Below are 12,929 nucleotides of genomic sequence, written 5' to 3'. Positions count from 1 at the left end.
CTGAGTGAGCTGGCCCTCGCAGAGGCTCCTGTGCCCACCTGCTCCCTCTGCAAGTGGCCAGCAGCAGGTGTGCCCTCTGCCAGGACAAAGGCTTCCTGACCCCAGGAGACCCTCCGTCCCTAACCTCAGGCTGCCAGCCCAGGGAGCACCTTAGATGCTCTCTGGCATTCTGTGAGGCAGTTGGCAGTTAAAACATTCAAGTAATAGATTTATTTCAGAGAGAAGTGGGGGCGGAGGTTGAAACCAGGTGAACCCACTGTTCAGGCTGTCAGTCACTGAGAAACTGCACCCATGGTCCTTGCAGAAGCAACCCCTGAGAAGGTGCCAGTCCCAGCCACCCCTCCCTCCCCAGGGACAAAGCTGTGGGGGAGGGGGGGGAGGCGGTGTGGACCTGATGCCTGTGTCTTCCTGATCCTCGGAAATGGGAGATTCAGGTGGGAACGCTTCCCACTGAGAGCAGTCTTCGCTTATTCACGAACCTGACCCAGGGAATACTGAGGCAGCCTTAACCTTATGGAACACCGAGGGCTGAAGGAAGAGTGTCCTGCAGCAGAAGCAGGACTCGATCCTGTGGTGGGGGTGGGGGGTGGAGTGAGGGGCTCTCCTCACTGAAGTGCACTGTTTCTCATGTGAGGGGAGCTGATGTTCATTCTTTCTTGTAAGACGCAGTTCTTTTCATTCAAAGATGAAAACAGTCTGATCTGAAGAGAAGTATTGTCTATTGAGTAAGGTCCTTAGTATCTTGGGGAGGGAAGTGGGGGGGGCGTGGCTCAGGCTCAGAAGAGGAAAGGACAGATTGCTGCCCAGGGACGAAGGGCCAGGGCTGGCAGGACGCCCCTGGTCTGGAGGCCCATCTAAAGACCAGCCACACCTTTCATGGGTAAACTCTGGGAGTTGGTGATGGACAAGGAGGCCTGGCATGCTGCAGTTCACGGGGTCGCAGAGTTGGACACAACTGAGCAACTGAACTGTGATAGGGACAAGGGACATGGACAGAAGAGTGGGCAGCGGGGGAGGCAGCTGCCTCCAGACACCAGAACAGCCCAACACACGAGCAGTCACGCCAAGATCCCTCATGTCAAACTGCTTTATTACATCTTAAATAACAGTACAGTTGAATATAGGATCTATCTTGCATCCAGCTTCCTTGCAGTACATTGACTTTAAAATTAAATACAAAAGGTGAGGGACAGGGTGCAGAGAGCTCTACAGAGGTGCCGACGGGGGCGGGGGCTCATCCCACTCTGCGGGTCCAGGGCACAGGGCGCAAAGGATGGTGCAAACACAGGTGGAGAAGCCACTGCTGCCACTACGGGGGCGCTGGTGCGGGGAGGAGGCCCGCGTTGTCCCAGCACCGCTGCCCAACACTGGACGCGCACGGAACCAGGGTCATCTGCGTGTTAGAAAAGTGGTCTGCCTCAGCACAAAGGCTGGTTCCCGGGAGAGGCGGGCCGTGAGAAATCCACAAGGGAGGCCAGGGACTCCGTTCCCTGTACACCCCCCACCCCATCCAACAACAATTTTGGAACAGGACTTGTTTTTTAAAGAAAGAAAACAGTGACATCTCGCCAGGCGAGCGTGTAGGCCGTTAACTGCACGGCCTCCGATGCGATGCGTGTGCACAGAGGAGCGACGCGAGGTGGACAGAGCGCGACGTCACAACTTCAAAGAGGTTATTTCTTCAAAGAAAAAGAACATCTAAGGACTGAGTCCTATATGCACTGTGAGCATTTCTACAGCATGCGGTTCTAAGAGCAAACCCACCCCAAATGGCAAACAATCAGGTTTTTTAAAATTTAACTTAGAAACTTTGAGATCATTATTTTCAAAACATTGATTTGTACATTGTTTCATACACAAATAACTGACTGACTCTCCACGCACAGGACGGCACCGCTCTTGAGGACGGAGGCTCGTGGTGGCCGGGTGGGGCACAGGGTAGTGTTGCGCTGCTGGGTCAGCCTCCCTCCAACTTCACAAGACTGGGTGAGACTAAAAACCAAGCTGAGGGGAGAGGGTGGGTCAGGGGAAGGGCGCCTGACGCGGCCACTGTTCGTCCGCGTGCTCAGTCCCTTGACTTCTCAGCATCATCCTTCTACACCATGCGCACGACGGTCATGTGACACGAGACGGAAGTAAAAAAAACCAGGGACTAAATTTACATCATTAACAATCTCAGAGAGGCTACACCAGACCCTCCTTCTCTGTTTAACTACGAGCAGAAAGAAATATATTTTAAGAAGGAAATATGAATCATGTCTGCAAAATCCTGTTACAAACACAATCTAGAATTCAGAGTCAATTACAAGATGAAGTCCTCAACTTGTTTTGCATGAACATCATCAAACAGGATTACTGATCAAGATTTCAAATAAACTAGTAAAAAGGTGTGTCTGTCTTACAATTACACTCAAGTTTACCTTCTTGTTAACATTTTTATTATAGTATTTCCTTTTAAATTCATTCAAAACAAACAAAAAAGGAAAAACAAAGACAATGGTCCCGGAAGGAATGCACGATTCGTTTTAGTTACAGCACAGAGATTCTTCTCTCAGTGGGAATTGTGCTCTTGGTTTCAGCAATAAGTGAGGGGAAGGTCTTGCCCTTTTGAAGTTCTGAAGGGTGCAGGGCGTCCGCGTTAGTAGGGGTAGATGGGAAATGCTATCTGCAACGGTCCAAGGCTGGAATGGTCTTCCAGTCACTGTGGCGTCCACCTGCTGCTTTAAACAGAATCGAGAGACCATGAAGAGAAATGCAGCACCTGGCCCAGGTGCAGAGTGGCATGGCAGCTGCACCCGCTCAGGATGGGGGCACAGCAAGTACTCAGGCTAACTGCAGAGCTCACCTGCCTGCAAGCCCAGGGCAGCCACGTCCAAATGACCCCAGGAGCCCCAACCCACAGCTCCCTCCATGTTGTGAGAAACATGGAGCTGCAAGCAGGGAAGGGTGTGGGCTGCCTCTTACCTGTGAGGGTTAGTTCCAGATTTTGAGGAAGCTGTCCCAGGACCCCGTAGCCACGGCCATCCCGTCATCAGTTACCCCCAGGCAGCTCACGCGGTTGTCATGCCCGGCCAAAACCCCTGGGGGCAGAGGACAGTGTGGTCAGCCTGGGGTCCAGCCACTTGCTGAAGTGGAACCAGAAACCCCCACACCCAGTCCCTGCCAGGCCTCGGTGGTGAGGAAAGGATCCCAACACAAAGGGCACAGCACAGAGGGCGGGCCTTCAAGACAGGCACAGCGATCCCCCTCCCCCAGACATGGCACCCTGTGACACTCAGTGGTCAGTGCTTGGACAATCATCAGCCACGTCTTTCCAGAGGAATCTGAGGCTGTATCTCAGAGCACCCCGTGCTGTCAGGACAGAGGCCGCAGACCTGAGGGCACTCGGGGAGCAGGAGAGGAAGAGGGGCCCCCAGAAGAAGAGGCCATAGGCCAACAGCCATGCTCCCTCTCCAGCACTGAGACAGCAAGTTCTCATCTGCACAACCTCCTTCAATACACTTGACAACTACATACTTCACCCCACCATCACACTTTGTGCTTCCAGGGGTCCCTGCTGAACCTGTGCCCCAGCTCTACAATGGGAGGGTGCTACGAGGACGCGGCTGGCCCAGTCCTGCCTGCGTGAGCCACATGACATCGCCAAGAGCTTCTGGTGCCAGGGCCTGGCTCCTGTCCCTTTGCCAGCCCACGTCGCAGCTGAGTGTGCTCCATCCCTCTGCAGACCCAGTGAGGCCCGGCAGCGTCCTACCTGCCCTGTCGGCCTTGAGGGCGTCCCAGACGTTGCAGTTGAAGTCGTCGTACCCTGCAAGAAGGAGGCGCCCACTCTTGGAGAAAGAGACAGAGGTGATCCCGCAGATGATGTTGTCATGGGAGTAGGTCATGAGCTCCTGGTCCGCACGGAGGTCAAACAGCCGGCAGGTGGCGTCGTCTGAGCCAGTGGCAAATGCGTTGCCGTTAGGGAAGAACTGGAAAGAGCAAGCAAGCCGAGACAGTTTGCAGACGGACAGAAAGAAACACTGGAAACACAGACTGCCCGACGCAGGGTACTGTGGGCACAGGAGTTGGAGACCAGCTAGGACCAGGCTCTGGCCGGAACAGCAGACGCTGCGCAGGGACCAGGAGGGACCAGATGTGGGCAAAGAGTTGGCTTCCCATCACCATCATGGTCCCGAGGGAACAGCAAGAGTGTGGCTGCCGCCCATGGCTTGGTGCCCACAGGCGCTGGAGTCAGGCCACCTGACCACGTGGAGGACGGCTCCGCAAGCAGACACTTTCTCTCCCTCCCCACCTCCAGCTCCTCAGAGGGCCAGGCCCTCCTGTCAGGGCAACGTGGACAAGGGCAGGCTCCCTCCACTGCTGTCCCCCAAGAGCCCCACAGAGGCTCGCCTGACAGGATCAGTTACGGGACTATTTGCCCCCAACAGGAGGAAGCCTCACGGTCAGTCATTGGTCGGTCACCCTGGGAGAGGGACACATGTGGGCCTCGCTGGGACAAAGCGAATCACAGTCAAGTCTCCCACAGGGAGTTTTTGTCTGTTCGACTGTATTTGCATAGAAAAGAGAGAACACCTAACCCTGAAAACATTTTCCAACTGGCTGACACAGCTGCAGCTCCTGAGGACTCCAACCTGCTGACGGCCAGCCAGGGCCCCTGACCCACACCTGTGACCTCAACTCACACAGATGGCATTGATGTCAGACTCGTGGCCGGTGAAGGTTTGCCGGCACATCCCTTCTCGCACGTCCCAGAGTTTGGCTGAAGCGTCACAAGCACCAGAGACAAACAGTCTGGTGTCTGGAGCGAGTGAAAGGCTCATGACGTCCCCGGTGTGTCCAGTGAATGTGGTCGTCTGCTGGCCAGTCTCGATGTCCCACAGGGCACTGGAACAGAGCAATGACAGGGGTTACCCCCTTGCTTCGAAGACCAGATATGCAACAAACTCCCTCAAACCCCCAGGCCTGCAGCCAACATCCACGCTTCACGTAAGACAGATCCACACCCTGTAGTGACTTTGCTCAAATGGGTCGTTACAGAGCCAAGCACACACACGACATGGATGAGTCCGCCTGGGGCTTCTCTGATTCTCACATCAGCTCATACATCAGCAGAAGAGGGAGCCGAGTGCCTGTCCAGCAGGACACTTGTGGGCTGAGCTGCACGCTTGAGCCCTGCAGGGGCTCATAAGGGGCAGCAGAGGGCCTCCAGTTGGTGCCCCTGCTGGACAGCTCCATGCCCACCAGAGCCCAGAGGCTGGGTCACTCCATGGGGCAGAGCCACGCTTGGGGCCCGTGGCCATCAACTCGAGAGGCTACTCTAGGCCAGAGAAAGGTGAGACATGGCAGTGTAGCAAGGACGCACGCGCTGTTTCTGTGCTTCCCCCACAGAAGCAAGGCCATCAGATGCTCCTCGTTCCCTGTCAGCCTCACAGAAAACCAGCTCAACCCAGCCCCCACATCCAAGCATGGGGGACCCCTCTCTAGGGCCTGACGGACAAGCAGGAAAGAAGACAGACAACCCCCCCACCCCCAGTCCAAAAAACATCCTTCCCAAGTGAAAAAAGCTTCCAAAAATACCTTCTAATACAAAGGTTCTTCCCAAATTGGCAGTCAAGATAGACTGCAGATCTTCGGTGAGCACACACACAAAGGACACCTTACCGAGCAGGGCTGGCCACGGTGCCCCCACCCTTCCGTGTGGCCTGCTGGCTCTCAGCCACATCTTGCCTCAAAGAACCAGAAAAATCCACAGGGACAGTTTAAGCCTGAAGTGACTTAATTTCTTGATGATTTTAAAGGATATGTTTTGGTGCCACAAGTGAACACTTCACAGAGTTTCACTGTCTTCCACCAATAAGGTGGTGGAAAATCCTGTGACACCTGCTACTTTGAAGCTGTGCTCAGACCCCACAGGGGGGCAGTGCTCATCTGAGGGGGCTGAAGCACACCCCCCAAGGCTAGTAACTGTGGCCCAGGAAGGTGAACTGTGAGGAAGACAAGTGGGTGTTCCACGCAAAGCTCTAGTTTCAAAATCAGTTCTTAGTTGTTCAAAACTGAAATCTCACATCTACACAGAGCACCATGAACTGGCCCACCTCTCTGCACCTATGTCTGAAGCCCCAGGGCCGTGTCCAGTTACAGTGGCCTGGCTGAGGGCTTCCCTGTGGCTCAGCTGCACGGCAGGGAGAACAGTGTGAGACAGGCTCAGCACACTGGGACTCACCAGGTGGTGTCTCCAGAGCTGGTAACGATCTGATTGTCATCCAGAAAACGGCAGCAGGACAGGTAACCTGGAAAACAGACCCAACAATGGCCCCAGCTGTGAACACCTGACTCTACATCTTGTAAATGGGAGTGACCAGTGGGAAGGCCCACGCAAAGTGAGGCAAACGCCATGTCCACTACCTCTGGCCCTGCCCTGTGTGCGGGAAAGAGGAACAAAGCCACACAGACTGCAGGCATTGCGGGCAAGAGCAGAGTCACACGACTGGACACCAGGAGGAAGGAGGCGCCCTGAGCACACGCGCGTCCTCCCAGCCCCTGACGTGGCAGGAGGCAGGATGGAGGGTCTGCAGGGACAAGAGACTGGGGTGCAGGGCTGGAGGCAGACTTGTTTCTGTGGGACAAGTGCGCGGTCAGCGTGGAAACTGCTGTGTGTCACTCATTTCCACACCCCAACCAGCATGAGGCAAGGCAGAGCCTCGCGCTAAGGCCAGGTCCCAGCCTGCATCCCCTTTTGAAATAAGGAAGGGCAAATACGAAGAAGATCCATTCTGTAGGGCCTACATTTGATTTCTCCTGAATAAGCCCTGTTCACCACCATCTCTGTTGTCTTAGCGTAAGTGACTCTGAGGACAACATGTACGGAGTGAGCACCCCACCCAGGAGGTCCAGGGACAGTGGCAGGGCAGCCCCTGACCCCAGCAGGCCGAGCTCCTACCAAGTCATCCCAGGCCACACAGAGCTACGTGTGATGCTGTGTTTCTCAGTAAAACCAAAGACAAAATACACACCAAGAGAGGAAAAGCCCGGTGACAGCTGCTGATGTGGAAAGCATAAGGTTGTTGAGAAAACAAAGCCTTTACCTAACACATTACTTCACTGTCTCCCATAGAAGAAATAGAGACAACAATTTCAGAATATCAATTCTGTGCCTAGACAAGGACATGTGGTCAAGTGCTCCCTAGAGTCCATATCATGTCCACAGGACACCAGGGACCACATGGGTGCCCTCAGCCGCCCCCAGGGGCTCCTCCCAAGGTCTCCGAGCTCCTCTCCAAGAACAGCACTCACTTCCTGGCACACTGCTACCCTCATACAGGCCAGTCTCCCGGGATCCAGCCCTGGAGCCTCCGGCACTGCCCTGTCCGACTGGTGAGAACGGCCGCCTGGAAGGAGCACTGTGGAGACCGCAGCCCCACCAGCACCGCACACAGGGCCAGACCCAGGCACTCCCAGGTCAACGACAAAGAAGCAGGCCCTCGAAGATGACCTCTGTCCATCTCCTGCAGGTGGCGGTCACATGGGGCCCATGAGGTTCCTGCCCCGAGAACCAGCAGCTGAATGTTACGGCCATGGACTTCAAGCACTGGCAACAAGCTCTGGCCTCTTCAGGGCCCAGATGGTCAGCACACACCAGCTGGTGGATCTTTAGGAACCAGGCAGGCTGTGTGTGCCCTCACCAAAACCCCTTGCCTATGGCGGTGTGTGCGTGTAGATGCCCTCAGCAGAACCCCTTCCCACCCTGTGTGCGTGTGTGTGTGCGCGTGCCCTTCCCTGTGGGCATATATGAGTTTATGTGCACCTGTGTGTGTGTGCCCTCACCAAATCCCTTCCTCATGGGTGTGTGTGTGTGTGTGTGCATGTTTGTACATTTGTGTGCACCCTAAGTAGAACCCCTTTCCCAAGAGTGTGGGTGTGTGCCTGTGAGTGTGCCTGTGTGCCCTCAGAAGGACCTCTTCCCTGCAGTTTGTGTGTGCACGTGTGTCCCTGTGTGTGTCCTCAGCAGAAAGGTGGCTGGCCCAGGCACTGGTGCCTTTCCAGAGCCCCAGAGGGTCAGGGAAACAGACAAACATGGCACCAAGTGGGGGTGTGCCAGGGCCTCTCTGAGACCACGAGTGGCAGCAGGATGGCCTGGTGCAGGGACGAGCAGGCCACAGTCCAGAGGGAGGAGGCCTGGAATGAAGCAGGACAGGCCCTCTTTCCTCCTACAGCCCAGCCTGCTGGCTCCTGTCAAGGAAAAAGGAACCAACAGGCCGGGCACCCCGGACAGCAAGGACGGCCCAGCCCACAAACATGAAGCGCTAGCCACCGCAGGAGGGCAGGCCATCATGGCCCCAGGAAGTTCTGGCTAAACTCCTGACCAGGTGATCCCAGGAAGACACCACGTCTGCACTGGGATGGGAGGTTTAGGAAAGGCGGTGGCACTTTCAGGGCATTACTGATTTCTCAAACACATGATCTAATAATAATGCCTTTTTGCCAAACAGCACTCAAAAGGTTATTCTGTATGTAATGTAGTCACAACACCACCACTCTGTCTCAAGGCTGGAAGCTCAGTTCCTGAGTCGTTTCCAGAAGGCACCTTGCACTCCGCAGGACAGATAACTTAGAAGGAAGGTGAGACACCGGAGGACAGGGCGCCGTCTGACAGGTGCTCCCTCGGCCCCGCAAGCGCTTCCACAGCCTGGGAGGCCAACTCGAGAGATGGAAGCTCGGCTTGCTCCAAGTGGGCCCCGTATCTTATGGAAACAACAGCAACGTGAAACTGATCTCAGGAGCCTCCTTCCTGAGGCTGCACAAGCTTGATGCCTGCCCCGACTCTGCAGACACCACCAAGCATGAGGGCCTGCTGAGAAGAGCACCCAGATGGGTTTTACTGAAAATGAGTTCTAAGATCCTTCAAGAAAATGTCCCAACCCCGGCTTAATGCTCAGGCCTGAGATGCCTGAATGAGGGGTACCAATGCCCTCAGATGAAATTAGGAAGGACAGAGATGAGACAGACCACACGTGCCCCGATCTACTGAGTCCACTGACCTTTCGCACCCTCGCCCGACTAAAGGGAGGCTACGTGAAGCTCATCGAACGTTAACCTTTATTGATCTGAAGCATCATATCTGAAATGTCACAAATAGCCTTAAGATGTTGAATGTTTAAAACACACCACTCAGCTCTCAAGAAGTAAGAGTTCACACTGCATGAAGGAAACACAATTTCTAATGCATTCTAATATTAGTTTTATTTTTTCTTTCAGCAAACAAAGTGCTAAAAAATTTAAAAGATTTAATTAAAAATGGAAGTCCATACACTGAACTGGATAACAAGAGATTGATAAACAGTAAGAATGTTTTTTAAGTGCTGTGAGTTCACTGACGCTGTAAGCAAAGTGGCTTATGAAGGGTGCTCACTGGACAGAAGGATGGGGCAGGCAGGCAGGCTAGGTTGGGTTCCACCCCCAGGAGTAACCTTCCCCCAACAACTATGAGCGCTGGACAAATATAAAAGCAAACTCCTACAAACACTGGAAGCAGCAGCAGACAAACTGAAGGGGAGCCTGCACCTGGAGGCACTGGGGGACCTTGTATTTCAGGTGCTGTGCCTGCAGGCAGGTCCCCTCCTGTGACAGCCACAACCACGCAGCCACACCTCAGACAGCACATCTGTGGCCCAACTTTCTTGAGCAGCCAGTAAAGGGTTCTGGGCAACCACAGCCAGAAAGTGAAAGAAGAAAACCTAGAAAGGAGAAAGCCATACAAGGCCCTAAAAAATCACGCACCGACTCCCCCACATCTGTCCAAACCACACATAGGCAAGACAGCTGAGCCCACACAGCATGGCTGCTCCCCACAGGACCACACGGCAAGATTCCAGGAGAGTAGTCTGCACAATACAACAGCCACAAAAGCCCAGGATGCAAGTCAAATCACTAGATGCACCAAGAAGCAGGAAAACTGTCACCTACATTCCAGAGGAAGGGGCCACCAAGACCAACCTCAAGGGACTGATCACTAGAACTGGCAGATAAGAATTTTAAAGGCAGCTCTTGGAACTGCTCACAAGGATCCTAACTATGCTCATTATAAATTTAAAAAGACGGGCAATCTCAGCAGAGAAACGAGAACTAATTTTTTAAAAAGCAAACAAATTCTAGAACTGAAAAAGTAAACATCTGACTTAAATGGCTTGCTGGGTGGTCTTAACAACACGATGGTGGTGACAGCAGTCACATGCACTAGAGGACGGCTCTGGAGAAGTGGGAGGTGGGATCTAAGGGATGACGTGAATGCACACAAGGAGAGAGCACCAAGGACAGAAAGCGGACCTCTAAAATTTCCCCAATTTAGTGAAAGACAGAACTTTACAAAGTCAAGGTGCTGAAGCACAATAAACAAAATCACTTCAAGGCAAGTCAGTCAAGCTGCTGAAAAATAAAGAAAAATCTTTAAAATGCTAAAAGAAAATAATACCAACCCCAAATTAAAAAAAAATTAAAAAAATAAATAAAAATAAAATAAAAAATAAATTAAATATATCAGTAAAAATATTCTTCAGGAATGAAGGATAGTCAGTATTTTCAGGTGAGAACAGACAGTATTCCTTGTGGAGATCCAAACCGACTGTAAGAAGCGCTAAAGCAAGCCCCTCAGGCTGAAGGGCACCCAGGAGAAAGCGCATGTCTACAGGAAGGAATGCGCAACAGAAATGGTACAGACTTGAGTAAATCTAAGAGACTATTCAATTTTCTTCAAATGGCTAAGCATGTTTAAAGGAAAAAGTGTAACAATATACTGGGGGCTTATAACACACAAGGATGCAAAACCCAGAAAAAGAAGTTTGTAAAGGGTAAGGAAGGGCAGGCAGGAAATGGACATTTATGGCTACAAGACTCTTGTCTTTCACATAAATGGACACAAGAAACCTGGCCGCACCTTAAGAATTGTGAATGTACGCTGTAATCCCTGCATAACCCCTAAAATATAATTCAAAGAGGTAACCAAAGAGCCAACAGATAAAACTATAAAATAGAATTCTAAACAATCAGATAACCCAAAAGAGGTGGGAAAGGAGAGGCCATCATAAATCCCAGTGCATCCGTAATGCAGGGAGCAGACACGAAGCTCACACTACTAGAGAGGCAGAGACATGTAGAGTAGACAACGGACTGTGTTTATAAATCCCGTTATGCAGACAGAAGAAATACACCATGCAAACAGTCAGCCTAAGAAGGTTGGAATGGTTGCAAGAACATCAGATAAAGCCCACTTTCCAGCAGAGGTTCTGAGAGAGGAAGAGGGTCAGTTCTCAGGAAGAAATGACAGTCAGGAACATAACTGCTTCCACTGACGGAAGTCAGAATTCAAGAAGCAGAAATTCCCAGAATGAAGGGAGAAAGAGAGAAATCCACCCCACCTCAGCAACTTACAAAACTAAAGACACAGAAAATGTGAATAGTGTCAAAGTCCTGCTCTGACAAACACACTGAGAACTGCCCCACAGCCTGGCCTCCTGAGCATATGCAGCATGTCCTTGTCAGACCACCTGGTCCTCGGGAAGTGAGCCTCCACAAATGTGAAAAACTCAACCAATACAGAACATTGTTTCTGAACATAACTGCATGTAATCAGAAACCACAGGTTACCAAAATGGTGTTAAAAATATTTCCCACTGAATGACAGCATAGCTAAAGCCACACTTGGAGGGGAGTTTACAGCTTTAAAGGCTCAATTTGAAAAAGAAGGAAGGCCTAAGGTTCCACCTTAATAAGAAGCTAGAGTTAAGAAGGAAGCAACCCCAAAACCAACAAAAGGCAGGAAATGACACAGGACAGAAATCAGTGCAATACAGGCAGTGTATCTTTAAAAGCTTAAGGATATACAATTAACCGGCCAGAATCAATTTAACAGACTGCCTGAATGATGTCAAAAGGACGCCAGTAACTATGATAACTCTCTGGTTGCATGTGAAGTACATGAGCAGAGAGTGTAGTTTTGAATGATAATACAGCAAGAGAAGTAAAATACTGGGGTGAGACCTTTTCCAGAAATGTTATGTCTTTTGTAGTAAATAGTAACTGTCACAGGTAAACTGAACTTGGCAAAACAACCCGCTATCTAACAGTTCCAGCAGGCTCCGTTCAGGAGACCTGGGCCTACAGGACTGTTCTGCCCTATGCAGCATGAGTGCTGGTCAGTCATCAGTCAGGGGGCGTGTGTGCGTGTACAAGTGGACACAGGTATGTGTAACATGCGTGTTTTGATTAGGAAACCCTTGGGGGAAAGTGCTCAAGATGGAAGATGGTTCAGAAGCAGAGAAGAGAATGAACTATGGCATGCTGATACGGAAAGAAGTGGGCCACCAGCTACTACACAGTGACCCAAGTACCCAGGATCCTTGAAAACCAGACACTACAGTGACTTAAACCCAAAGGCTTCCTACTGGTAAAAGTGTATCAAGGCCTGTCTTTGATTTCACTTTCAGAGTATCTCTGGCCATTACTGTAGCCAATCTCATAAAACAATGACTGAGAAGAGGCAAGTGTCCACGGCACACAACTAATGCCTGGCCACAGCACACATGACTGTGACTTTATTGATGAGAATGTGTACCTGTGTGTCCAGCCAGCTCACGACTCACACGTACATTCCCTTCACGAGTTTTCAGATTGTAAATGGAGCAGATGTTATCCAGGCCTCCACAGGCCACGTAGTTCCCAGAAGGGGCATAAGCGCATGTCATGACCCACGAGGAGCGCAGAGGGATGGCATGGACCTGAAGGGCAGAACACACAAGATGTGAGCACGCAGGTCAGACACATCGCCTACCAACACTGTGATCCTGCTTCTTGTCTTCATCTGTCACTGCCCCAGAGGTGACACAGCAAGACATTGGCCAAAATTCGTTTGAAAATAATTTTTATCAGTGGCCAAA

General features: G+C 51.8%; 1 protein-coding gene across 4 annotated transcripts in view; it reads right to left on the bottom strand.

The window, feature by feature from the left end:
• Positions 1 to 1,087: 1,087 nt before the first annotated feature.
• The window catches only part of GNB1 (G protein subunit beta 1), a 75,830-nt gene continuing 63,988 nt past the window's right edge, over positions 1,088 to 12,929 (bottom strand). For 3 of the 4 annotated variants that reach the window (XM_068986578.1, XM_068986579.1, XM_068986580.1), the window contains 6 exons: positions 12,608 to 12,770; positions 6,224 to 6,290; positions 4,683 to 4,884; positions 3,752 to 3,968; positions 2,965 to 3,080; positions 1,088 to 2,717 (listed from right to left, as the gene is read on the bottom strand). In XM_068986578.1, the coding sequence (XP_068842679.1) occupies positions 2,974 to 3,080; positions 3,752 to 3,968; positions 4,683 to 4,884; positions 6,224 to 6,290; positions 12,608 to 12,770 (756 nt within the window). In that variant the 3' untranslated portion in view covers positions 1,088 to 2,717; positions 2,965 to 2,973. Of the gene's footprint in view, positions 2,721 to 2,964; positions 3,081 to 3,751; positions 3,969 to 4,682; positions 4,885 to 6,223; positions 6,291 to 12,607; positions 12,771 to 12,929 lie in introns of all 4 variants that reach the window. The other variant, XM_068986581.1, reaches the window with a different exon arrangement.

This window comes from Capricornis sumatraensis, chromosome 14 (assembly GCF_032405125.1).
Source record: "Capricornis sumatraensis isolate serow.1 chromosome 14, serow.2, whole genome shotgun sequence".
Classification (NCBI taxonomy): Eukaryota; Metazoa; Chordata; class Mammalia; order Artiodactyla; family Bovidae; genus Capricornis; species Capricornis sumatraensis.
Note: the sequence above shows the minus strand (reverse complement) of the source record. Positions and strands in the feature narration are given on the sequence as shown.